At 43.9% G+C, this 27,191-nt stretch overlaps 2 protein-coding genes across 3 annotated transcripts in view; one reads left to right on the plus strand and one right to left on the minus strand.

The window, feature by feature from the left end:
• Nucleotides 1-21,298, minus strand: part of atp10d (ATPase phospholipid transporting 10D) — a 29,451-nt gene extending 8,153 nt beyond the window's left edge. The window contains exons 1-12 of one of the 2 annotated variants that reach the window (XM_069723473.1): nt 21,207-21,298; nt 18,642-19,014; nt 18,005-18,199; nt 13,414-13,618; nt 13,005-13,090; nt 10,012-10,118; nt 6,590-6,721; nt 6,044-6,156; nt 5,016-5,268; nt 4,040-4,257; nt 2,448-2,636; nt 86-755 (exon numbers count right to left, since the gene is read on the minus strand). In XM_069723473.1, the coding sequence (XP_069579574.1) occupies nt 86-755; nt 2,448-2,636; nt 4,040-4,257; nt 5,016-5,268; nt 6,044-6,156; nt 6,590-6,721; nt 10,012-10,118; nt 13,005-13,090; nt 13,414-13,618; nt 18,005-18,199; nt 18,642-18,910 (2,437 nt within the window). In that variant the 5' untranslated portion in view covers nt 18,911-19,014; nt 21,207-21,298. The remainder of the gene's footprint in view (nt 1-85; nt 756-2,447; nt 2,637-4,039; nt 4,258-5,015; nt 5,269-6,043; nt 6,157-6,589; nt 6,722-10,011; nt 10,119-13,004; nt 13,091-13,413; nt 13,619-18,004; nt 18,200-18,641; nt 19,015-21,206) is intronic. The other variant, XM_069723471.1, reaches the window with a different exon arrangement.
• Nucleotides 21,299-21,693: 395 nt separating this feature from the next.
• commd8 (COMM domain containing 8) lies at nt 21,694-26,008 on the plus strand. Its single transcript, XM_069723478.1, has 5 exons — nt 21,694-21,795; nt 24,107-24,262; nt 24,405-24,557; nt 24,870-25,025; nt 25,775-26,008. The coding sequence occupies exons 1-5, from the start codon at nt 21,751-21,753 to the stop codon at nt 25,793-25,795; spliced, it is 531 nt and encodes a 176-aa protein (XP_069579579.1). The 5' UTR covers nt 21,694-21,750; the 3' UTR covers nt 25,796-26,008.
• The last annotated feature ends 1,183 nt before the right edge of the window (nt 26,009-27,191 follow it).

A 27,191-nucleotide genomic window follows, 5' to 3' on the forward strand; every position in this document is an offset into this window, starting at 1 on the left:
GACACACACGTTTCTGTTAACGTGGACATGATCTGGTTTCAGATCAGTCAGGAAACACTTTTCAGGACTGAAGTGTCCTGGTTACCTGTGGGTGTCCCAGCCAGGTCCATGATGACAGAGTCCGCCCCCTTGGTGTAAACCACCACCTGTCCTGTGAGCGGGTGGCGGACCACCACGGACATCCTCTTCCTGTTGGAGTCGAAGGGCAGGATGTGGAGCAGCTGGACTTCCAGGGATCCGACCCCCGGTAGGTCTACCAGCAGGCTGTCTGCAGACCGTCCCCTCAGGGTGCAGCGGTACGCCCGGGCTGCGTGGACCAATGCTGCCTCATCCGGACTCTCTGCTTCATACAGCAGCTCATCTTCAGGGTCACCCTCAGAGTCCGCTTCTTTGGCCAGGGCCCCCCCGTCCTCCCCGGCTCTGTCAGGGTGTGTTTCTCTCAGGTCCTCCTCTGTCTCCTCCACCTGTAAATCATCCTCTCCGTCCCCTATGGAAGACAGGTCCGGTCTACACTCCGGGGTGGAGGTCTCCAAGTCCCTCTCTGGGTCAGTGTCCGACTTGTAGGTGGCGCTGTTGGGTCGCAGGGACACAGTCAGGGTGCCGGCCTTCCCACGCGTGAAGAGACGGCTGGTGAAGCTGCGAGGGCTTCCTCGGATCTGTGGGGGGGACAGGCCGGAGAACGGAGAGAAACTGAACCGCTGGAACATCAGCTTCATCTCCTCCAGAGACTTTAGAGGGGTCTGGTCCTTAGGAACCTGCAGGAGACAGAGATATACATATATACATACATACATACAAACAATATATATACATACATACAAACATACATGTACACAGTAGTGTGAAAAAGTGTTTGCCCCTTCCTGATTTCTTATTTTTTTGCAAATTTAAATATTAGTCAAAGATAACACAAGTAAACACAAAATGCAGTTTTTAAATGAAGGGTTTTATTATTAAGGGAGAAAAACAATCCAAACCCACATGGCCCTGTGTGAAAAAGTGTTTCCCCCTAAACCTAATAACTGGTTGGACCACCCTCAGCAGCAACAACTGCAATCAAGAGTTTGTGATAACTTGCAATGAGTCTTTTCCAGCTGTGGAGGAATGTTGGCCGACTCATCTTTACAGAGTTGTTGTAATTCGGCCACATTGGAGGGTTTTCCAGCACCAACCTCCTTTTTAAGGTCATGTCACAGCATCTCAATAGGATTCAGGTCAGGACTTTGACTAGGCCACTCCAAAGTCTTCATTTTGTTTTTCTTCATCCATTCAGAGGTGGACTTGCTGGTGTGTTTTAGATCATCATCCTGCTGCAGAACCCAAGTTGGCTTCAGCTTGAGGTCACGAACAGACGGCCGGACGTTCTCCTTCAGGATGTTTTGGTAGACGGTAGAATTCATGGTTCCATTTATCACAGCAAGTCTTCCAGGTCCTGAAGCAGTAAAACAGCCCCAGACCATCACACTACCACCACCATGTTTTACTGTTGGTATGAGGTTCTTCTTCTGAAATGCGGTGTTACTTTTACACCAGATGTAACGGGACACACACCTTCCAAAAAGTTCAACTTTGGTGTCGTCAGTCCACAGAGTATTTTCCCAAAAGTCTTGGGGATCATCAAGATGTTTTCTGGAAAAAACAAGATGAGCCTTAATGTTGTTTTTGCTCAGCGGTGGTTTTGGTCTTGGAACTCTGCCATGCAGCCATTTCTGCCGAGTCTCTTTCTTCTGGTGGAGTCATGAACACCGACCTGAACGGAGGCAAGTGAGGCCTGCAGTTCTTTGGATGTTGTCGTGGGGTCTTTTGTGACCTCGGATGAGTCGTCTCTGCTCTCTCGGGGTAATTTTGGTCGGCCGGCCGCTCCTGGGAAGGTTCACCACTGTTCCATGTTTTCTCCATTTGTGGATAATGGCTCTCACTGTGGTTCTCTGGAGTCCCAAAGCTTTAGAAATGACTTTAGAACCTTTTCCAGACTGATAGATCTCAATTACTTTCTTTCTCATTTGTTCCTGAATATCTTTGGATCTCGGCATGATGTCTATCTTTTGAGGATCTTCTGGTCTACTTCACTTTGTCAGGCAGGTCCTATTGAAGTGATTTCTTGATTGAGAACAGGTGTGTCAGTAATCAGGCCTGGGTGTGGCTCGAGAAATTGAACTCAGGTGTGATAAACCACAGTTAAGTTATGTTTTAACAGGAGGGGGCAAACACTTTTTCACACAGGGCCATGTGGGTTTGGATTGTTTTTCTCCCTTAATAATAAAAACCTTCATTTAAAAACTGCATTTTGTGTTTACTTGTGTTATCTTTGACTAATATTTAAATTTGTTTGATCATCTGAAACATTTAAGTGTGACAGACATGCAAAAAAAATTGGAAATCAGGAAGGAGGCAAACACTTTTTCACACCACTGTACTTATGATTGATGTGATTGATGTGAACCCACCAGGTGTGCGGCGTGGCCTGGGGAGGAGACCACCACGCTGTTACAGACGGACAGCGCCAGGAAGAAGTCGGTGATATAAGTGAGCTCCAGGCTGGACGGAGAGGACGAACTGTCACTCAGAGGGAGGACAGAGGAGCAGAACCAGTTCAACTTCTGGACCAGTGCCGGGTCTGGTACCACCTCCTTCGCCTGGACACACACACACACGCACACACACGCACAGACACACACACAAACAAACAAACACACACACACACACACACACACACACACACACACACACAGAGGGAGCAGGAGAACATTTAATATGGCAGTGTCTCTCAGTGTCTCTGTGTCTTTCTGTGTGTGTCAGTGTGCGTCTCTGAGTGTCTCTGTGTCACTGTGTGTGTCTCTGTGTGTCTTTGTGTGTCTGTGTGTGTGTCTGTCTCTGTGTCTCTGTGTGTATCTGTGTGTATCTGTGTATGTCTCCGACTGTCTGTGTGTGTCTGTGTCTCTGTGTGTCTGCGTGTGTCTCTGTGTGTATGTGTGTCTGTGTGTGTGTGTGTTTCTGAGTGTGTGTCGGTGTGTGTCTGTGCGTGTCTCCGAGTGTCTCTGAGTGTGTCTGTTTGTGTCTCTGTGCGTCTGTGTGTCTCTGTGTTCCTGTGTGTGTCTCTGTGTGTATCTGTGTGTCTCCGAGAGTCTGTGTGTGTATCTGTGTGTGTCTCTGTGTGTGTCTCTGAGTGTGTCTCTGTGTGTATGTATGTGTCTCCGAGTGTCTGTGTGTTTCCCTGTGTGTCTGTGTGTGTCTCTGTGCATCTGTGTGTGTGTGTTTCTGAGTGTGTCTCTGTGTGTGTGTATGTGTCTCTGTGCATCTGTGTGTGTCTCTGTGTGTTTCTGTGTGTCTTTGTATATGTCTGTGTGTGTGTGTCTCTTTGTCTCTGAGTGTCTCTGTGTCTGTCTTTGTCTGTCTGTGTGTTCCTCTGTGTGCGTCCGTGTGTGTCTCTGTGTGTCTGTGTGTCACTGATTGTGTCTCTGTGCGTGTCTGTGTGTGTCTCTTTGTCCCTGATTTTCTCTGTGCATGTCTTTGTGTGTCTCTGTGTGTATGTGTGTCTCTTTACGTGTGTCTCTGTGTCTGAGTGTGTTTTTGTGTGTCTCTGTGTGTCTGAGTGTGTTTTTGTGTGTCTCTGTGTGTGTCTCTTTGTCTCTGAGGGTCTCTGTGTATGTCTTTGTGTGTTCCTCTGTGTGTGTCTGTGTGTGTCTCTGTGTGTCTGTGTCTGTGTGTCACTGATTGTGTCTCTGTGCGTGTCTGTGTGTGTGTCTCTTTGTCCCTGATTTTCTCTGTCTATGTCTTTGTGTGTCTCTGTGTGTATGTGTGTATCCGTGTGTCTCTTTGCGTGTGTCTCTGTGTGTCTGAGTGTGTTTTTGTGTGTCTCTGTGTGTCTGTGTGTGTGTGTCTGTGTGTCTCTATGTCTGTGTGTGTCTCTTTGTCTCTGATGGTCTCTGTGTATGTCTTTGTGTGTCTGTGTGTTCCTCTGTGTGTGTATGTGTGTCACTGATTGTGTCTCTGTGTGTGTCTCTGTGTGCGTTTCTTTCTCCCAGTGACTGTGTCTCACCATGCGGCTGCAGAAGACACTGGTCCTGGCCTGGGCGCCGGTGGACAGCTGGTCCTCGTCCTCTGCTGACTCAGCAGTCAGCGTGTGCAGAGACACGGAGCTGCGGTTGCAGCTGAGGGACGGACAGCTCAGAGACTTCCTACTGGATCCCAACTGCAGTGTGACGGAGCGTCCGGCCACCTTGTCCGTCTCCGCCTCATACACCTGCAGCCTCCTGGCTGAGATACACAGGGATGCATCGTCACAGAGGGACAGGAGGACTGATGATGTCATCAGCTGCAGATTCAGGTTCACTACAGGTCCAACCTAACAGGATGTCAGAGACCCGACTCAGATTCTGTTAGCTTCTCTGTCTGCTGTCAAGTCCTGGACTCAGGGCAGACCTGGTCTACAGAGGACAGTTCTGGAGGACAGACCTGGACCTGGTCTACAGAGGACAGACTTGGTCTACAGAGGATAGACTTGGTATACAGAGGACAGTTGTGGAGGACAGATGTGGACCTGGTCTACAGAGGACAGACTTGGTCTACAGAGGACAGACCTGGTCTGCAGAGGACAGTTCTACTGGTCTACAGAGGACAGCACCAGTCCCAGCACAACCAGCAGCACCAGTACCAGTACCAGTACCAACACCAGTACCAGTCCCAGTACCAGCACCAACACCAGTCCCAGTACCAGCAGCACCAGCACAAGTACCAGCAGCAGTACCAGTACCAGCACCACTACCAGCAGCACCAGCAGCAGTACCAGCACCAGTACCAACACCAGTACCAGTCCCAGCACCAGCACCACCAGTACCACCAGCACCACCAGTACCAGAAGCAGCACTAGTACCAGTACCAACACCAGTACCAGTCCCAACACCAATACCAGCACCAACACCAGTCCCAGCACCAGCAGCACCAGTACCAGTACCAGCACCAGTACCAGTACCGGCACCAGTACCACCAGTACAAGTACCAGGAGCAGTACTTACCGTTCTCCTCGTGAGGATACTCCACCCCGAAGATGCTGCAGCGCCGGAACACCATCTTGTTCTCTGTCAGTGTTCCCGTCTTATCAGAGAAGAGGAACTGGACCTGACCCAGGTCCTCGGTTATGTTCAGGGCCCGGCACTGGATCTGGGAGTCCAGCTGCTCATTGTACAAATCCAAGTCGTTGTGGATGAAGTAGATCTGACCCAGTTTCACAATCTCAATGGACACGTATAGAGAGATGGGGATCAGCACCTGCAGCACAGAACCCATCAGAACTTCTAGTTCTACAACTGTAAACCAGACAGATGACTGAATGGGTGACGGTAGAAGGTTCAGTATCAGCACACGTGGAAATAAATTCCAAGTTTATGTAACGTAGACATCTACAGATACTGAAATCCTTTCACCATCACAGCAGAACCAGAGGAACCACATAAATCAGATGAACCAGAGGACTCAGAGGAACCAGAGGAACCACAGAAACCAGAGGAACCACAGAAATCAGAGGAACCAGAGGAATCAGAGGAACCAGAGGAACCACAGAAATCAGAGGAACCAGAGGAACCACAGAAATCAGAGGAACCACAGGAACCAGAGAAATCAGAGGAAACACAGAAATCAGAGGAACCACAGGAACCAGAGAAATCAGAGGAAACACAGAAATCAGAGGAACCAGAGGAACCACAGGAACCAGAGAAATCAGAGGAAACACAGAAATCAGAGGAACCAGAGAAAAATAAAACAGAACATTTAAAATAAAAAATGATAATGTTACAGTCTCACTTATTTTTTATTTTCACTGGTTCTCTCCAGATTGATTTCTTCATGTTTGTCTGTTTCCAGTTACTTCAGTATTTTTATGTCTGAGGTTTTAAAGCAGATCTTAGATTTTTCAGTTACAACTGAATTCAACATGTTTACAGTCCATTTAAACTGTTATTAATGTTTAAACATCCTTGGATGTCTTATAATAAAAATGATTAATGGAAGAACAAGCTGATGAGGGAGTTTAATATTGAACTGGTACCTGTAGCACGATGATCATGGTCCAGAACACGTAGAACCCAGCCAGAACCGGAGACGTCTCCCCGTCCACCTGAAACACGGGGTCTCCGAGGTTCTGCAGCCAGAGACCGTGACCTGGGACACGGAGAACAAACGGCGACAACAGGGAGACAACACGGAGACAACATGGAGAACAAACAGAGACAACAGGGAGACAACACGGAGAACAGAGACAACAAGGAGACAACAGGGAGACAACACGGAGAACAAACAGAGACAACAGAGAGAACAAACAGAGACAACAGAGACAACATGGAGACAACACGGAGAACAAACAGAGACAACAGGGAGACAACACGGAGAACAAACAGAGACAACAGAGAGACAACAGGGAGACAACACGGAGAACAAACAGAGACAACAGGGAGACTGAAGATGTAAAAGCATCCTCTGAAGCATCTTCATGTTCTCTCACTGTCCTGTCAGCAACAGGAGCGCTGAAGATGTTGTTACCATGGTAACAACATCTTCAGCGCTCCTGTGTCGTCTGACTGTCGTGAATACACACCTACAGCAGCAACCAGACACATGACGACCAGCAGGAACACGCACCACAGCACATCCGTGTTCAGACGCTTCTCCAGCTGGCTGCGTTTGTACCGCGAACCGCTGTTGTTCATCATGGCCTTGGTCTCATGACCTGAGAGAGGAACACACCACATCCGTGTTTAGTTACACACATCATGACCTGAGGACACAGGACCAATGCTATATTCTTCTTCTCTGTATCCTGAATGTTCTGATATGAATTGTATATTTTATAACAGCAACAGTCTGAAGCAGGTTTTTGTTCTAACTTGGTGGATCTGATCCAGGAGGTAAATATACACTTAGAATATTTGATTTTTAATGATGGAGCATTTAAAGCATTTATACTGGGAATCAAGTTTAAGCTTTAAAAGATTCAATGTTGAGTTTGTGTTTAAAAATCAGTTATATCTTAAAATCAGACTTTAATTGTTTAAAAGAGTCAATGTTTGATGTGTTCAGTCTCCAGAGTTTGAAACGAAGACCAGAGCCGGTCTCAGATTGAAATCACTTCCAGAACAACATCCAGCTGTGAGCAGCTGCTGTGACAGTTCACTGATCAGCATCAGGTCCATTTTAAGATTCCTGTGCTGGTTCTGGATATGAGAGGCTGTAGTGGTACCATGATACCACAGGGTGGCAGCAAACACACTGATGGTGCTTCCATGTTCTGGATATTTCACCCGTCTGTCTGAATTCATCCTGTTTCATAAACCAGACTGAAACATTTCTGGATTCAGGGAACGCATCGTAACGCAACTGAGAAGAGAAGGAACCTGGTGGAGAGACGAGCTCGGACCTGAAGAGGGTTCAGAAACAAACTGTCTCCTTCATCACCTTCAGTTTCACCTGACTGCATCACTTCTCTCAGTCTGAAACAATCTGAACCAGAGAACTGGGATGTTTCAGTTATTGATTGGATGATTTTCAGAGAACAGACATGATGTCAGACCTGATCAGGAGCAGCTAACGAGAGTTTATTCTACCAGTCTGCTCCATCCTGGACTCTTCAGTACCACAGCTGATACAAATAGTTGACCTGGTTCTGAAGTCCACCTCTGAATCTCAGAACATAACCCGGACAGGAGAACAAACCCAGTCTGTGGTTCTACAGAGATCCATTCACCCAGTTCTTCTGTGTAGTCATTCAGTGTTTGAACCAAACAGCTGATCAGTGAGAAACAGTGACATGACTCTGCAGCTGGAACGGGTTCGGGTTTATATTACTGAGACGTACAGGACACTGAGAGAAAGACTGTCTCCGTCTTCCTGTGTTGTAACAACAGCTGCATACAGGTGGTGAAGGTGTGGGGGGGGGGGCCTGACTGGTTCCACCTGTATTAGATCTCCTCTGAGAACAGACAGAAAGCAGCTGGAGTCACTGACAGTCTGATCACAGTCTGTCTGACGGGAAACACTCCTATGTGATTGACAAGAGAGTTCATCACTGAGTACACACACATCTGCATCACTAAAATCAACTAAAGAAAACATCTGCATTGCTAAAATCAACTAAAGAGAACATCTGCATCGCTAAAATCAACTAAAGAAAGCATCTGCATCACTAAAATCAAATAAAGAAAACATCTGCATCGCTAAAATCAACTAAAGAGAACATCTGCATCGCTAAAATCAACCAAGGAGAACATCTGCATCGCTAAAATCAACCAAGGAGAACATCTGCATCGCTAAAATCAACTAAAAAAACATCTGCATTGCTAAAATCAACTTAAAAAACATCTGCATCGCTAAAATCAACGAAAGAAAATATCTGCATCGCTAAAATCAACTAAAGAAAGCATCTGCATCGCTAAAATCAAATAAAGAAAACATCTGCATCGCTAAAATCAACTAAAGAGAACATCTGCATCGCTAAAATCAACTAAAAAAACATCTGCATTGCTAAAATCAACTTAAAAAACATCTGCATCGCTAAAATCAACTAAAGAAAACATCTGCATTGCTAAAATCAACTAAAGAAAATATCTGCATCGCTAAAATCAACTAAAGAGAACATCTGCATCGCTAAAATCAACTAAAAAAAACATCTGCATTGCTAAAATCAACTAAAGAAAATATCTGCATCGCTAAAATCAACTAAAGAAAACATCTGCATCGCTAAAATCAACTAGAGAACATCTGCATCGAAGAAAACATCTGCATTGCTAAAATCAACTAAAAAAACATCTGCATTGCTAAAATCAGCTAAAAAAAAACATCTGCATCGCTGAAATCAACTAAAGAAAACATCTGCACCGCTAAAATCAACTAAAGAGAACATCTGCATCGAAGAAAACATCTGCATTGCTAAAATCAACTAAAAAACCATCTGCATCGCTGAAATCAACTAAAGAAAACATCTGCATCGCTAAAATTTTTCATCAAAACAAACAATATCTTTAAAATAAGTGACTTCATTCCTTAAATGGATTCTACATCGTGTTAACTGCTGTCAGTAAACTGAACATATATAATGTCTCTATTCTAAATATATATATATATATATATATCACCATCCCACCACCATCCCCCCACCACCACCACCATCCCACCACCACCCCTCCACCACCATCAAACTACCACCATGACACCACCACCACCATCACCATCATCCCCCCACCACGACCATCATCCCCCCACCACCATCACACCATCATCCCCCCTACACCACCACCACCACCAGCCTGTACCGCTGATACGAGGCAGGATGGATCCACGCTTTCACGTCATTGATGTCAAACTCTGACGACCATCTGAATGTGGCAGCAGAAATCCAGACTCATCAGACGGAGACGTTACTCCGATCTTCCACTGTCCAATGAGCCGGTGTGAATTCAGCCTCAGTTTGCTGTTGTTAGCTGACACGAGGACCCGGTAGTCTTCTGCTGCTGGAGTCCGTCTGCTTCAAGCTTCCACGTGTTGTTCAGATCTTCTGCATACCTCGCTTGGAACGAGTGTTTATTGGAGTTACTGTTTCCTTTCTATCATCTCCAACCAGTCTGGCTGACCTGCTCTGACCTCTGGCATCAATAAGGCATCTTCGCCCAGAGAACTGCGGCTCACTGGATATTTTCTCTTTGTCGGACCGTTCTCTGTAAAGCTAGAGATGGTTGTTGGTGAAAATCCCAGTAGATCATCAGTTAGTGAAATTCTCAGACCAGCCCGTCTGGCTCCAACAACCTGCCACCTTCAAATCACTAAAATCACCTTTATTCCTGTTCTGATGCTCCGCTTGAACTTCAGCAGCTGGTCTTCACAGTGTCTACATGCCTCAATACATTGAGCTGCTGCCATGTGATTGGCTGATCAGATATTTGCATTAAAGAGCAGTTGAAAAGGTGTACCTAATAAAGTGGCCGGTGAGAGTGTAAATGAAGTGTTAACAGTACAGCGTGTCCTCACCAGCATAGACTACGATTCCCACCACAGTCTCCGTGTTTCTGATGGTGCAGCTCCTCAGAAGGAGGTTACTGTTGTGGAGACCCACACGGACACCACCGGGATGCTCTCTGTAACACACACACACACACACACACACACACACACACACACACACACACACACACACACACACACACGCACACACGCACACACGTACACACACATATACACACACATACAAACACATACACACACGTACATACACATATACACACACACACACACACACGTACACGTACACACACACACACACACACACACACACACACACACACACACACACACACACACACACACACACACACACACGTACACGTACGCACACATACACACACACGTACACACACACATACACACACACGTACACACACACACACACACGTACACACATACAAACACATACACACACGTACATACACATATACACACACACACACACACACACGTACACGTACACACACACACACACACACACACACACACACACACACACACACACACACACACACACACACACGTACACGTACGCACACATACACACACACGTACACACACACACATACACACATGTAACTGTGTGTAACTGTCACTGTTTGTAACTCTGTGTAACTGTGTATCACTGAGTGTAACTGTGTGTCCCTGTGTGTCACTGTGTGTAACTTTGTGTAACTGTGTAACTGCGTGTAACTGTGTCACTGTTTGTAACTGTGTGTAAATGTGTGTCACAGTGTGTAACTGTGTGTCACAGTGTAACTGTGTGTAACTGTCACTGTGTGTCACTGTGTCACTGAGTGTAACCGTGTCACTGTGTGTCACCGTGTGTCACTGTGTGTCTGTGTGTAACTATGTGTCACTGTGTGTCACGGTGTATCACTGTGTGTAACCGTGTAACTGTGTAACTGTGTGTAACTGTGCAATTGTGTGTAACTTTGTGTAACTGTGTCACTGTGTGCAACTGTGCAATTGTGTGTAACTGTAACTGCGTGTAACTGTGTCACTGTGTGTAACTATGTGTAACTGTGTAATTATGTGTAACTTTGTGTAACTGTCACTGTGTGTAACTGTGTCACTGTGTAACTGTGTGTAACTGTGTAATTGTGTGTAACTTTGTGTGACTGTGTGTAACTATGTCCCTGTTTGTAACTGTGTGTCACTGTGTGTAACTGTGTGTAACTGTGTAATTGTGTAACTGTGTGTAACTGTGTAATTGTGTGTAACTGTGTGTAACTGTGTTACAGTGTGTAACTGTGTGTCACAGTGTAACTGTATCACTGTGTGTCACTGTGTGTAACCGTGTGTCACTGTGTGTCACTGTGTGTAACCGTGTGTATTTGTGTCACTGCGTATAACCGTGTAATTGTGTGTAACTGTGTGTCACTGCGTGTCACTGTGCAACTGTGTGTCACTGTGTGTAACTGTGTGTAACTGTCACTGTGTGTCACTGTGTGTAACCCTGTGTCACTGTGTGTCATGTGTGTTACCGTGTGTCACTGTGTAACTGTGTAATTGTGTAACTGTGTGTAACTGTGTAACTTTGTGTAACTGTGTCACTGTGTGTAACTGTGTCACTGTGTAAATGTGTGTAACTGTGTCACTGTTTGTAACTGTGTGTAACTGGGTCACTGTTTGTAAATGTGTCATAGTGTGTAACTGTGTGTCACAGTGTAACTGGGTGTAACTGTGTCACTGTGTGTAACTGTGTGTCACGGTGTATCACTGTGTGTAACCGTGTAACTGTGTGTAACTGTGTAATTGTGTGTAACTTTGTGTAACTGTGTAACTGTGCAATTGTGTGTAACTGTAACTGCGTGTAACTGTGTCACTGTGTGTAACCGTGTGTAACTGTGTAATTGTGTAACTGTGTAATTGTGTAACTGTGTAATTGTGTAACTGTGTGTAACTGTGTAATTATGTGTAACTGTGTAATTGTGTGTAACTGTGTCACTGTGTAACTGTGTGTAACTGTAATTGTGTGTAACTTTGTGTAACTGTGTGTAACTGTGTTACAGTGTGTAACTTTGCATCACAGTGTAACTGTGTTACTGTGTGTAACCGTGTAATTGTGTGTAACTGTGTGTCACTGTGTGTCACTGTGTGTCACTGTGTAAAACTTTGTGTAACTGTGTCATTGTTTGTAACTGTGTGTAACTGTGTCACAGTGTGTAACTGTGTGTCACAGTGTAACTGTGTAACTGTCACTGTGTGTAACTGTGTGTAACTGTGTGTCACTGTGTGTAACTGTGTCACTGTGTAACTGTGTGTAACTGGTTCACTGTTTGTAAATGTGTCACAGTGTGTAACTGTGTGTTACAGTGTAACTGTTTGTAACTGTGTGTAACTGTGTGTCAGTGTAACTGTGTAACTGTGTGTCACTGTGTGTAACCGTGTCACTGTGTGTCTGTGTGTAACCGTGTAACTGTGTATAACTGTGTAATTGTGTGTAACTTTGTGTAACTGTGTAACTGTGTGTAACTGTGTGTCACTGTGTGTAACTGTGTGACTGTGTCAGTGTGTGTAACTGCGTGTCACTGTGTGTAACTGTGTGTAACTGTGTCTCACTTTGTGTAACTGCGTGTAACTGTGTGTAACTCCGTAATTGTGCGTAACTGTGTGTCACTGTGTGTGACTGTGTGTAACTGTGTAATTGTGTAACTGTGTGTAACTGTGTAATTGTGTGTAACTTTGTGTCACAGTGTGTAACTGTGTAACTGTGTGTAACTGTGTAACTGTGTGTCAGTGTGTGTATCCGTGTAATTGTGTGTGACTGTGTGTGACTGTGTGTCACTGTGTGTAACTGTGTCACTGTGTGTAACCGTGTAACTGTGCGTAACTGTAATTGTGTAACTGTGTAATTGTGTAACTGTCTGTAACCGTGTAATTGTGTGTAACTGCGTGTCACTGTGTGTAACTGCGTCACTGTGTGTAACCGTGTGTAACTGTGTGCAAAAACTCACATGTATCCTCTGAACCTCCTCAGGTCATTGTTGGGGTTCTCACACTCGATCCGACTGAGGAAGTTCTCAGGAGTCAACTCTTCACCCTGAACAAAACACACACACACACACGCACGCACGCACGCACGCACGCACGCACGCACACACACACACACACACACACACACACACAGAGAGAGAAAGCAGGACTAATGTTCATGCATGTATGTTCCGTCATCCTGATCAGATTGAGTCCACTGCAGTCTCACAGCTCTTCAACATATAGACTACATTTCAATAAAAACTGTATCTAGGAAGAAGTGGCAGAAAACAGAGTTAACATGAAGTGTTTTTATCTGCAGAAACAGAAGTTTTTCATTCGTCATAAATGACGTGAACAGATGTGCCAACTGTCCACTTTCTGTCTCACCTGCACCGGGAGATCCGCCACCACCTGTCTCTGCTTCAGGTTGGTCTCTCCATCCAGGTTGGCCGTCTCGATGTAACAAACCCCGCGGGGGTCCGAGGAGGACAGCAGCAGCAGGTCGGCCGGGATGATATCATTACAGGACAGACGGACCAGGTCCCCCACACTGACATCCTTCCAGCAGCACTCAGTGTACGTCTGCTTAAAGCTGGGAGGAGGGGACATAGGGACGGGGGGAAGAGGGGAAGAGGGGACGGGGAGGACATGGGGTCGGTGGGACATGGGAACGGGGGGACATGGGGATGTGGGGACATGTGGACGGGGTGACATGGGGACATGGGCAAATGGGGACGAGGGAACAGGATGGAAGAAGTTGTTAGAAGTTGTTTGAAGTTGTTAGAAGTTGTTTTAAGCTATTTTAAGTTGTTAGAAGTTGTTTGAAGTTGTTAGAAGTTGTTAGAAGTTGTTTGATGTTGTTGAAGTTGTTAGAAGTTGTTAGAAGTTATTAGAAGTTGTTTTAAGCTATTTGAAGTTGTTAGAAGTTGTTTGAAGATGTTTGAAGTTGTTAGAAGTTGTTTGAAGTTGTTTTAACCTGTTAGAAGTTGACGTTTTTGGACGTTGTATGACATTTTTAGACATTGTTGGAAGTTGTTTGAAGTTGTTTTAAACTGTTTTAAGTTGTTAGAAGTTGTTGGAAGTTGTTTTAAGTTTTTTTTAAGTTGTTGAAGTTTTTAGACATTGTTAGAAGTTGTTTGAAGTTGTTAGAAGTTGTTTGAAATTGTTTTAAGTTGTTGGAAGCTATTTGAAGTTGTTAGAAGTTCTTGGAAGATGTTTGAAATTGTTAAAAGTTGTTTGAAGTTGTTAAAAAGTTGTTGGAAGTTGTTGGAAGTTATTTGAAGTTGTTTGAAGTTGTTAAAAGTTGTTAGAAGATGTTGGAAGTTGTTTTAAGTTGTTGGAAGTTGTTGGAACCTATTTGAAGTTGTTAGAAGTTGTTAAAAGATGTTTGAAGTTGTTAAAAGTTGTTTGAAGTTGTTTGAAGTTGTTTTAAGCTGTTTTAAGTTGTTGGAAGCTATTTGAAGTTTTTAGAAGTTCTTGGAAGATGTTTGAAGTTGTTAAAAGTTGTTGGAAGTTGTTTAAAGTTGTTGAAAGTTGTTAGAAGATGTTGGAAGTTGTTGGAAGTTATTTGAACTTTTTAGAAGTTGTTGGAAGTTGTTGGAAGTTGTTGGAAGCTATTTGAAGATGTTGGAAGTTGTTGGAAGTTATTTGAACTTTTTAGAAGTTGTTGGAAGTTGTTGGAAGTTGTTGGAAGTTGTTGGAAGCTATTTGAAGTTTTTAGAAGTTCTTGGAAGATGTTTGAAGTTGTTAAAAGTTGTTTGAAGTTGTTAAAAGTTGTTGGAAGTTGTTGGAAGTTATTTGAAGTTGTTAAAAGTTGTTTGAAGATGTTTAAAGTTGTTTGAAGTTGTTAGAAGATGTTGGAAGTTGTTGGAAGTTGTTGGAAGTTATTGGAAGTTTTTTTAAGTTGTTGAAGTTTTTAGACATTGTTAGAAGTTGTTTGAAGTTGTTAGAAGTTGTTTGAAATTGTTTTAAGTTGTTGGAAGCTATTTGAAGTTGTTAGAAGTTCTTGGAAGATGTTTGAAATTGTTAAAAGTTGTTTGAAGTTGTTAAAAAGTTGTTGGAAGTTGTTGGAAGTTATTTGAAGTTGTTTGAAGTTGTTAAAAGTTGTTAGAAGATGTTGGAAGTTGTTTTAAGTTGTTGGAAGTTGTTGGAAGTTATTTGAAGTTGTTAGAAGTTGTTAAAAGATGTTTGAAGTTGTTAAAAGTTGTTTGAAGTTGTTTGAAGTTGTTTTAAGCTGTTTTAAGTTGTTGGAAGCTATTTGAAGTTTTTAGAAGTTCTTGGAAGATGTTTGAAGTTGTTAAAAGTTGTTGGAAGTTGTTTAAAGTTGTTGAAAGTTGTTAGAAGATGTTGGAAGTTGTTGGAAGTTATTTGAACTTTTTAGAAGTTGTTGGAAGTTGTTGGAAGTTGTTGGAAGCTATTTGAAGTTGGAAGTTATTTGAACTTTTTGAAGTTGTTGGAAGTTGTTGGAAGTTGTTGGAAGTTGTTGGAAGTTGTTTGAAGTTGTTTGAAGTTGTTAGAAGTTGTTAGAAGTTGTTAGAAGTTGTTATAAGTTGTTAAAAGTTGTTAAAAGTTGTTTGAAGTTGTTGGAAGTTATTTGAAGTTGTTAAAAGTTGTTTGAAGTTGTTTAAAGTTGTTTGAAGTTGTTTGAAGTTGTTAGAAGATGTTGTAAGTTGTTTTAAGTTGTTAAAAGTTGTTAGAAGTTGTTGGAAGTTGTTAAAAGTTGTTAAAAGGTGTTAAAAGTTGTTGGAAGTTGTTTGAAGTTGTTGGAAGTTGTTGAAAGTTATTTGAAGTTGTTATAAGTTGTTAAAAGGTGTGAAAAGTTGTTTGAAGTTGTTTGAAGTTGTTTGAAGTTAGTTGAAGTTGTTTGAAGTTGTTTTAAGCTGTTTTAAGTTGTTAGAAGATGTTGGAAGTTGTTTTAAGTTGTTAAAAGTTGTTAGAAGTTGTTGGAAGTTGTTAAAAGGTGTTAAAAGTTGTTTGAAGTTGTTGGAAGTTATTTAAAGTTGTTATAAGTTGTTAAAAGATGTTAAAAGTTGTTTGAAGTTGTTAAAAGTTGTTTGAAGTTGTTTTAAGCAGTTTTAAGTTGTTGGAAGATGTTGGAAGTTGAAGTTTGTAGATGTTTGAAGTTTTTAGACATTGTTAGAAGTTGTTTGAAGTTATTAAAAGTTGTTTGAAGTTGTTCGAAGTTGTTAGAAGTCGTCGGAAGTTGTTAGAAGTCGGAAGTTGTTAGAAGTTGTTTGAAGTTGTTAGAAGTTGTTTGAAGTTGTTAAAAGTCATTGGAAGTTGGTTGAAGTTGTTTGAAGTTGTTAGCAGGTTGTTGAAATTTGTTGTCGGGAAGTCTTGACCTGAAATTACTGACCTACTTTCATCACTTCCGTTTTTGACTCTCTGTAGGCTTAAATTTGACTGTTTAGTCGTTTTCTTTGTTTTAATGTTAAATAACTTTGACTTGAAGTTTTATTCTTGACCTCAAACTGTATTTCAGTGTATAAAACGTCTCATAAAAGGTCCAGAAATCGATTGAGTTTCCAGTAGAAATCTTTTTAGTTCTTTTTCTTCAAATGTTTTGGGTTCATTTAATTCATTCATTTACAATTATCCCCTCTGGAGAGCTCATCACTCCAACACGGAGCATTGTCCTTTCACCTGAATCTTTCTCAGCCGTATAGAACGGATCGTCCGACTGGCCATCTCGGACTCTACCTGCTGTAAACATTACAAAGGAGCCTGTTGATTAACCGGTCCGTCTTAAAGCGGCGGCAGTCCTCCCAGATGTCTTTAAGAGCCGTAACCGACAGAACCAGAATAATAGGAACCAGAGAAACCTCCGGCTGGAAGGCCTCCACCACGGGAACAAAGTTGAGAGCAGCGAGGAAGATGAAGTAGACGTTGGCGAAGCGATGAAGCTGCTCGAACAGGTTCTTGGGCAAGAAGGACAGCAGGGAGTACTTGGTAGTCTGGATCCTGTTCCCTCTATACGACCTCAGGGTCCGACTCAGGTCCTCATCCTCTGTGGACGAAGACACCACCACCCTCTTCATCCTCAGCTGCTTCTTGGTAGACTGAAGGTGGGACGGATGCTCCAAACTACACGAGTCCACTGCTCCAGTGGATCAACCGGAGGGTTGAGGCCTTCTCTCCCTGCAGGTGATCTAATCTGAACTACATCTGATCTAATCTGAACTACGTCTAATCTAATCTGAACTACATCTGATCTAATCTGAACTACATCTGATCTAATATGAACTACACTCTGTCTCTGTCTTTGTCTCTGCGGTCATGTCGTCCGTCCCTCGGTCCAGTCTCAGTGAAGTGTGGACAGGCAGGTGCGACAGGTGGACGTTTGATTCAATGGCCACTCCTCTGGCAGGAACTCAGGCTGTAAACTGTCAGAGTCCAAAGTTGAATTGAGGGACAGCTGTTGTAGCTCCGCCCTGTTCAAAGCTAGAGAGAAACCGGTGGAGGTTTTACACACGTTCACTTTGAATATCTATTTTCCTTCAGTCAGATGTTTTATGATGTTTGCAGACCGTTAATAAACCTGAACAGATTTACTGGTAGAACAACATTCTCTGGACCTGCTGTGGTCTGTGGGAAACAGATTATTAATATTCATCCAGGATAATAATGAACACTCATAAAGTATTGATAAGGGTTCATAATTATGGGTCAGTACCCAACCAATAACCAAACAGTACAGGGAGCAGCTGTAGGGAGCAATCACTGACAGGAAGTCCCTCTGAGACAGTGAACAGTGAGTCTGAGCAGCAACTGGTGGAGCACAGTTTATCAATAACTTAAATATGAATTAATAATCTATTTAGTCCTTTAATTAGCTCCTGAATCCTACCCTGAATCCTGAATCGTCCCGAGTCGTCCCCTGAGTCGTCCCCTGAATCGTCCCGAGTCGTCCCCTGAGCCGTCCCCTGAGTCGTCCCCTGAGTCGTCCCGAGTCGGTCCTCCATCTGAGCACCCCACTCACCCACAGAACACCCGCGCCACGTTGTTGTTGACCCTCTTGTCGAACACGTAGCGCCGGTAGTCCTCCAGAGCGTCTTTGATGGCGATGACAGCGAGGACCACCAGCAGAGGGATCATGGTGATCTCCTTCTGAAAGGCCTCCACGACCGGAACCCAGTTCAGCAGCGCCAGGAACAGGAAGTAGAGGTTGGCTGCCCTGCAGAGTCAGAGCACAGCAGCAGGCTAGGAGGAAGGAGCCTTAAAACCAGGAAGTGAAACCAGACCAGACCTAGATACTGCATGCATCTTTGGCCTGAGCCTGTTCTGGGATTCTGAACCAGTTCACCACAGCCCTGTTTTTAATTTGAGACATCGTTCTTTCTCAGTATTACTCAGAGTTTCTGTGACTGGTCGTTTCACGTCATCCGACTCCATTAAGTTCAGAATTAAAAAAATCAGTGCAGAAGCTGATTGGTCCTCAGAGTGACCCAACAAACCTCAGTATAAACACAGCGGAGACAGAAACTGAGGGCCGGAGGTGGGTGGAGCCAGAGATGATAAAAACACTCAGTGTGATGGCTCCAGGTGTGATGGACAGTTGTGATTTATTGTGGTATCAAACAACTGTAGGTGAGAAGTAGACATGTTTGACCTCTGACCTGTGGAACTGCTGGAACAGGTTCATGGGGATGAAGGTCAGCAGGCTGTACTTGGTGGTGCGGATGGCGTTGCTCTTGTAGTTTTTGGATGCAGATTGGTGCTCCTGATGGTGCGGTCCGTGACGGGCGAACACCGTCCTCCGCCTCCCCCCCGCACTCTGAGGGGAGCTCTTGGTGGACAGTCCATCGGGAGGGGAGTAGCAGCCTCGCCCCGACTCCCCCGCTAGCAGCTGTCTGCAGCGATGCTGCACCCAGTGGAAGCGCTCCATCTGCAGCCGAAGCTCAATCAAGTCTCCTCCTCCTCCTCCTCCTCCTCTCTGCTCCTCTGCTCCCTCTCTGCTCCTCTCTGCTCCTTGCTCACAGTGTCCTCATCCTACAGAAACAGATTTATTATTAATATATAAATCATAATAACTTTAAACTCTCTCACGGATCTCAAGATGAACCAACGAAGCTGCAGTTCTAACAAACACAGTGAAAATAAAACAATAAGAAACATGCTGAATTATTTCATCACACGCGTGATCTAAGAATGAAAGAAAACATGGAGGGTTTTAATAGTGAAGGCCAGTTCATCACTAATGTTTATTATTATAATCCTCTAACATCTCATGATGAAACAGTCTGACATCCTTCGCACACGGCTGACACACAACGCAGGACCGCAGTGTGATGTCACTAACACATGTGTCTGGCTCCTCCCCTTTCCTTCCTGAACCACAGAGCAGAGATGTCCTCTGAGCTGCGGTCTCCTACTTCCCTCCTGATCAGTGATGCTGGACTTCCAGAGACGTGTTTACATTCTGCTGAAGAGTAAATCTGAACAAACACAGACGGCAGACTTCCATTAAGAAGTGAATAAACCTGTTTCATGGAGGAACCTGGTCAGACAGGAGGTTTCCTCATGAACCCTCCAAGGATCCATTGGAACTCAGTGATGTCTCTCTGCTTCATTCCTGAACATTAACTGTAATGAACATAAACGCTGTTTATAAAATGAGACGTGTTCATAAATATCTTGATGATGTAACAGATCGTGATTATAAAAGATAATATTGAGGTGCAGCTCCTTCTGATCATCTGGACAGACAACTGAAAGAGGACAGACAGAAGACAGACAGACAGAGACGACAGACAGAAGACAGATGGAAGAAAGACAGACAGACAGATGACAGACAGAAAACAGAGGACAGAAAGAAAGAAGACAGAGGGCAGACAGAAGACAGAGAGACAACAAACAGATGACAGACAGAGGAGAGACAGAAGACAGACAGACAGAAAGACGACAGACAACAGACAGAGGAGAGACAGAAGACAGATGACAAACAGAGGACAGACAGACAGACAGAAGACAGACAGACGATAGACAGATGGCAGAAAGAAGACAGAAAGACGACAGACAGAGGACAGACAGAAGAATAACAGACAACAGAGGGAGGACAGAGGGCAGACAGAAGACAGAGGACAGACAGAAGACAGACAGACAGATAGAGGAGAGACAGAAGAAAGTGGACAGACAGAGGAGAGACAGACGACAGACAACAAACAGACGACAGACAGAAAGACAGAAAACAGAGAGGACAGAAAGATGACAGACAACAGACAGAGGAGAGACAGAAGACAGATGACAAACAGAGGACAAACAGACAGAAGACAGAGGACAGACAGACAGACGACTGAAAGACGACAGACAGAGGACAGACAGAAAACAGACAGATGACAGACAGACAGACGACTGAAAGACGACAGACAGAGGAGAGACAGAAAACAGACAGATGACAGACAGAAGACAGACAGACGACAGAGAGACGACAGACAGAAGACAGAGGACCGACAGAAGACAGACAGACGATAGACAGAAGACAGACAGACAAAGGACAGAGAGACGACAGACAGACGACAAACAGAGGACAGACAGACAACAGACAAAGGACAGACAGAGGACGTGTCCTCTGAGCGCAGCATGTTGTTTTTAAACCAGGACTAATCACACATGATGAACACATTCAACATGAACATGTGATTCAAACTCCTGGAGAATCAGCTGATGGCTGCAGACTACAGGACTGCTGAGGTCAGAGGTCAGAGGAGAGCCCTGCATGGAGCTGTGTGCAGGAGAACATCAGGAACATTAAGAAGAATTCAGCTGATACAACATGTTTACCAGCAGACAGACAGACTGACATCAATCAACTCACACAAACAACTAACAACATTAAAATATCAATAAATCAGGATAATCCTCAAAGGGGGCGGGGCCTCACTCAGGTAAACGTACTGACACCTGTACAGTTACATTGCAGCCTGAAGACACGCCTGTTTACTCTGCTGCTTATCTGACGGACTGTCCCACCGAGGGACAGAGCCATGGACAGACAGACACAGAGACATCGCCGATGAAGCTGTCCATATAAAGTTCAATGTTGTAATATCTCATGAAGTTAATAAATAAAAAGTACTGGTGAAAATAAAGAAGAGGTCGGCTTGCAGCTCCTCCGACTGAACACAGTCTTCCGGTCCTCTGATGGATGAACGGAAACCTTTCAGTAACCGGACTGAACTCACCTGCTTTGTGTCCCGAGCCGCCGGGACTCCGGTCGGTAACTGAGCGGAGAGCTCCGTACGAACAGCCACCGACGGACACCGAGCAAGACGGAAACAGCAGCAGCGACGTGTTCCGCTTCACGGGGAAACGAGCTCCGACGCACTTCCGCTGGAAAAGAGTCACATTTAACGTTCATCCAGGGCCAGACGCAGCACGCGCCAACTTCAGCACGAGCTAATAACTGCATGAAATATTGTGTTTATTTAATTTAATTCGGCATTAACGTGATCTGTTTTACACACCGTGGAAATAATATTTCACACATCTGCATGAGGTCACTTTTCTAATGATCATAACAAAACTAAACTGGTAACGTTATTAAAACAATATGTGATATCCGGCTGACAGTTTCACTTCCGGTTTATATTAAGAATAATTAAAACGGTATACTGTAAACAGCCTTTAAAGACGAAGATCAGTTTCCCCATTTCTTCCAGAGGACCTGTGTCTGTGTCATGTGACAGACATCAGCTGATCAGCCAGCAGGCGGAAGCAGAAGCCAACATGGTGGAGTTTCTGAGCAGGTTACCGGAGACGGACTGTCTAACGGTGAGTGTCCGCTGAGGGACAGATGGGGACAGGAAGTTTTGGACAGCTGAGAGACACTCAGGAGTCCAAACACACTTCCAGTTAGAGCCGCTTTATTTATTTATTTAGGACTCGTAGTGCATGATGGGTAAGATGTTAAACATGTAGCAGAGTTCTGGATGTCCCCCTGTCTGTAGACATGTCCGTTTTCATGTTGTGACGTGTGTTGTTGTGTATTAATGTGTGTTGGTGTGTGTTAATGTGTGCTGGTGTGTGCTGGTGTGTGTTAGTGTGTGTTAATGTGTGCTGTTGTGTGTTGGTGTGTGCTGCTGTGTGTTAATGTGTGTTGGTGTGTGTTGTGTGTGCTGGTGTGTGTTAGTGTGTGTTAGTGTGTGCTGGTGTGTGTTGGTGTGTGTTGTGTGTGTGCTGGTGTGTGTTAATGTGTGTTGGTGTGTGTTAGTGTGTACTGGTGTGTGCTGGTGTGTGTTGGTGTGTGTTGGTGTGTGTGTTGTGTTGGTGTGTGTTGATGTGTGTGCTGGTGTGTGTTGTGTGTGTTGATGTGTGTGCTGGTGTGTGTTGTGTGTATTGGTGTGTGTTGTGTGTGCTGGTGTGTGTTGGTGTGTGTTGTGTGTGTTGGTGTGTGTGTGTTGTGTGTGTTGGTGTGTGTTGTGTGTGTTGGTGTGTGTTGTGTTGTGTGTGTTGGTGTGTGCTGGTGTGTGCTGGTGTGTGTTGGTGTGTGTTGTGTGTGTTGTGTGTGCTGGTGTGTGTTGGTGTGTGTTGGTGTGTGTTGATGTGTGTTGGTGTGTGTTAATGTGTGCTGTTGTGTGTTGGTGTGTGCTGGTGTGTGTTAATGTGTGTTGGTGTGTGTTAATGTATGTTGGTGTGTGTTGGTGTGTGTTAATGTGTGTTGGTGTGTGCTGGTATGTGTTAATGTGTGTTGGTGTGTGTGTTAGTGTGTGTTGGTGTGTACTGATGTGTGTTGGTGTGTGCTGGTGTGTGCTGGTGTGTGTTAGTGTGTGCTGGTATGTGTTGGTGTGTGCTGGTGTGTGTTGGTGTGTGTGTTGGTGTGTGTTGTGTGTATTGGTGTGTGCTGGTGTGTGTTGGTGGGTGTTGATGTGTGTTGTGTGTGTTGGTGTGTGTTGGTGTGTGTTGATGTGTGTTAATGTGTGCTGTTGTGTGTTAATGTGTGTTGGTGTGTGTTAATGTGTGTTGGTGTGTGTTAATGTATGTTGGTGTGTGTTAATGTGTGTTGGTGTGTGCTGGTGTGTGTTAATGTGTGTTAATGTGTGTTGGTGTGTGTTAGTGTGTGTTGGTGTGTGCTGGTGTGTGCTGGTGTGTGTTAATGTGTGCTGGTGTGTGCTGGTGTGTGCTGGTGTGTGTTGGTGTGTGTTGGTGTGTGCTGGTGTGTGTTGGTGTGTGCTGGTGTGTGTTAGTGTGTGCTGGTGTGTGCTGGTGTGTGTTGATGTGTGTGCTGGTGTGTGTTGGTGTGTGCTGGTGTGTGTTGATGTGTGTTGGTGTGTGTTGGTGTGTGTTGGTGTGTGTTGGTGTGTGTTGATGTGTGCTGGTGTGTGTGCTGGTGTGTGTTGGTGTGTGTTGGTGTGTGTGTGTGGTGTTTGCTGGTGTGTGTTGATGTGTGTGTGTTGTGTGTGTTGGTGTGTGCTGGTGTGTGTTGGTGTGTGTTGATGTGTGTGTGTTGTGTGTGTTGATGTGTGTTGGTGTGTGTTGATGTGTGCTGGTGTGTGTTGATGTGTTGGTGTGTGTGTGTTGGTGTGTGTTGGTGTGTGCTGGTGCGTGTTGGTGTGTGTTGATGTGTTGGTGTGTGTGTGTGTTGATGTGTTGGTGTGTGTGTGTGTTGTGTGTGTTGTGTGTGTTGGTGTGTGCTGGTGTGTGCTGGTGTGTGTTGGTGTGTGATGATGTGTGTTAGTGTGTGTTGATGTGTGTTGGTGTGTGCTGGTGTGTGTTGGTGTGTGCTGGTGTGTGCTGGTGTGTGTTGATGTGTGTTGATGTGTGTTGGTGTGTTAGTGTGTGCTGATGTGTGCTGATGTGTGCTGATGTGTGCTGATGTGTGCTGGTGTGTGCTGGTGTGTGTTGGTGTGTGCTGGTGTGTGTTGGTGTGTGTTGGTGTGTGTTGATGTGTTGATGTGTGTTAGTGTGTGTTGATGTGTGCTGGTGTGTGTTGGTGTGTGTTGGTGTGTGTTGGTGTGTTAGTGTGTGTTGATGTGTGCTGGTGTGTGTTGGTGTGTGCTGATGTGTGTTGGTGTGTGTGTGCTGGGTGCGTGCTGGTGCGTGTTGGTGTGTGTTGATGTGTGTGTTAATGTGTGTTGGTGTGTAGTTGTGTCACAGGGTGGTGGACGGTCTTTGTGGGCGGGAGCCTCCTCTCAAGATGGACCGCAGCGCCACCTGGAGCCTGCAGGAGTGGCTGCAGCTGATCCGGTCTCTGAAGGACATGTTCCGCTGGGCTGTGGGGACGGACAGCTCCGACCAGGAGGTGAGATGGAGAGACATGAATGTCCTCTTCAGACGAGACTGTATTACAGACAAACCATCCACCTGTCCCCTTGTCCTTCTGTCCCCCTGTCTTCCTGTCCTACTATCTTCCTTTCCACCTGTCCCCCTGTCCACCTGTCCAGGTGCTGGCCCTGCTGTCCGACGTGGGCAGCAGCCGTGCTGATGTGGTTCTGGGTGTCCTGCGGTCCCGTCAGGAGGAGGTCCGTCTTTCCCTGCTGGACTCCACGTACTCGATGTCCTCTGCTACTCTGCAGGACTTTGAGTGGCAGCTGAAGGTGAATCACTGATGTCTTCAATTTCTTATTTTAAATGTTATTTTACGGTTAACATGTTGCTACGGTCACGCTGTAATCCTCCTCATAGACTCATTACATTATTATTATTATTATTATTGTTATTATTATTATTAATGAACACATTTTAATAGTGAATCAGTTCAGTATGAAACGCAAACACTGAGCATGCGAGGAAGCTTCATGTCTCTGATTGGACAAGGTTCTGCCTGCATAATCACTGAGCTGTTATTAAGACATGAGACATCACGAGACATGTGAGACACTGTCCCCTGAAACACTGTCCCCCTGCAGTTAGCTCTGTCCAGTGATAAGATCTCATCCCTCCACACGCCCCTGCTCAGCCTCAGTCTGGATGTGAGGGAGAACGGAGCCCTGCAGCCGGTTACTATGGAGATGAGCAGAGATGAACTGAGCACGCTCATCACTTCATTGGAAGCTGCTAATAAGGTAGAGACACACCGGAGTCCTCCGGAGACATCACCGTCTTCTCTGCACTCTTCTTCATTCTAAAAAAAAAAATCAGCTGTCAGATGTGTTACCGTGGCAACAGCTGATGTACAGAGCTCATCTCCTTCCAAAACTGAACAAACAAACAAAAAAGAGATTTTATAACTGACCAAAACAAAAACACCATTAAACTAAAGACTTAAACATACCTATCGAAATACAGCAACATATTCCTGATTCTTCTGAGATGAATAATCTCGAAAAACACAGCAAATAGATCCTACAAACACAGAACAGCATCATGTGACTTCTGTCTTCCTTCTGTGATGGTTCTCATAAATGTCCTCAGTAGTTTGCCCTCCACACCAGCAATAGGCGCTATGAGCCAGTTTAAATGTGACTGATCTTCCTGCAGAGAAGCGTATCGAACTCTATAGTGATTAATAAAGAAAAGAACGGCTTTAAAACGATATATATATATTATATAATATATTGTTAACTTCAATACTGAAGTTCATCTATATTTATATCTCTGTTCAGGACTGTTTATATAACCTTTAACGTGTGGCGAAATCATATGTAAATATATATAACCTTTAACATGTGGTGAAGTCATGTAAATATATGTAACCTTTAACATTATATCATATATATATATATATATGTATATGTATGGGTATATATACATATATATATATATATATATATATATATATATATATATATATATATTAATGTGTGTGTTGCAGGTCGTGCTGCAGTTGAAGTGATGGACATATTTTGGACCAGTGACCTGTTTGCAGCCGTCGACTGCGGAACATCCAGAAGAATCGGCTTTATTTGTATAAAAGAGTCATTGTTTCTGCTGCAGAGCTGATGACAAATCATCTGATGTCATGTTTTCTGTTTATGAGCAGCTGATCACTCACTTTATGTTTTTGTATCATTAACGTCCTGAATAAAAGTTTCTTGTTGATGTTGAATTTTATTTTACGTAGTTTCATTTCCACATGAATTATAAACAGTTGATTGTGATGTGACTGTAGTTAACATGGAGCAGTGATGCTGCAGTCATGATCAATAGTATTATTCTAAATCTCTGTATCATAAAACAGTTTTACCTCTTTAATCCGACCTTGTAGATTTAATTTTAAACTTATAAAGTACACATTTGTCCTATCAGGCTTCACTCAATTTCCTATAAAGACTGACATGTTTTTAGGAAGTTAATCAGAAATCAGATCCTCCTCTGGCCCTTCACATTGTGCTCTGATGATTCATGTTTATTTTAATATTTTTTAAAAATTCTAGAACCTCAATAAAACTCAGGAACCACCACAACTCCTCAAAAATATTGATTAGGTAACCAAGCAGGTAGGGTGGTGTTCAAGTAGGGTGGTGTTCAGGTGGGGTGGTGTTCAGGTAGGGTGGTGTTCAAGTAGGATGGTGTTCAGGTAGGGTGGTGTTCAAGTAGGATGGTGTTCAGGTAGGGTGGTGTTCAAGTAGGGTGGTGTTCAGGTAGAGCCGGAGGATCCAAACCATCTGAGAGACCTTCAGAGGTTCTACAGAGATGAGAACCTTCTAGAATCAACCTTCAGACAAATCTGTTAAACCCATTAGAACAACTTTAAACTAAATAAATATAGTAAATAAACCAGCTGTTACAGACTGTTGACTTCAATACTGAAGTTCATCTATATTTATATCTCTGTTCAGGACTGTTTATATAACCTTTAGCGTGTGGCGAAATCATATGTAAATATATATAACCTTTAACATGTGGTGAAGTCATATGTACTGTTTATATAACCTTTAACATGTGGGGAAATTATATGTAAATATATATAACCTTTAACGTGATGATATTATATGTAAACATATGTAACCTTTAATATGTGGTGAAGTCAAATGTAAATATATATAACCTTTAAAACATGGTGAAATGATATGCAAATATACATAACCTGTAACGTGTGGGGAAATCATACGTAAATATATATAACCTTTAATATGTGATGAAATCATTTTTAAATATATATAACCTTTGACATGTGAAGAAGTAATTGATGAAAATATATATAACATTTAACACGTGGTGAAGTCATATGTAAACATACAGTGGGTACGGAAAGTATTCAGACCCCTTTACATTTTTCACTCTTTGCT

This window comes from Brachyistius frenatus, unplaced genomic scaffold (assembly GCF_029030835.1).
Source record: "Brachyistius frenatus isolate BFR_SWC_R1_liver_20210118 unplaced genomic scaffold, ASM2903083v1 Contig_329, whole genome shotgun sequence".
Lineage (NCBI taxonomy): Eukaryota > Metazoa > Chordata > Actinopteri > Embiotocidae > Brachyistius > Brachyistius frenatus.

Bases quoted from the DNA above. Each gene is read 5' to 3' on its own strand.
- commd8 (XM_069723478.1), top strand. From the start codon at position 21,751: ATGGTGGAGTTTCTGAGCAGGTTACCGGAGACGGACTGTCTAACG. The intron at 21,796-24,106 runs GTGAGTGTCCGC...GTTGGTGTGTAG, and splicing joins CGGAGACGGACTGTCTAACG to TTGTGTCACAGGGTGGTGGA. The intron at 25,026-25,774 runs GTAGAGACACAC...TGTGTGTTGCAG, and splicing joins CATTGGAAGCTGCTAATAAG to GTCGTGCTGCAGTTGAAGTG.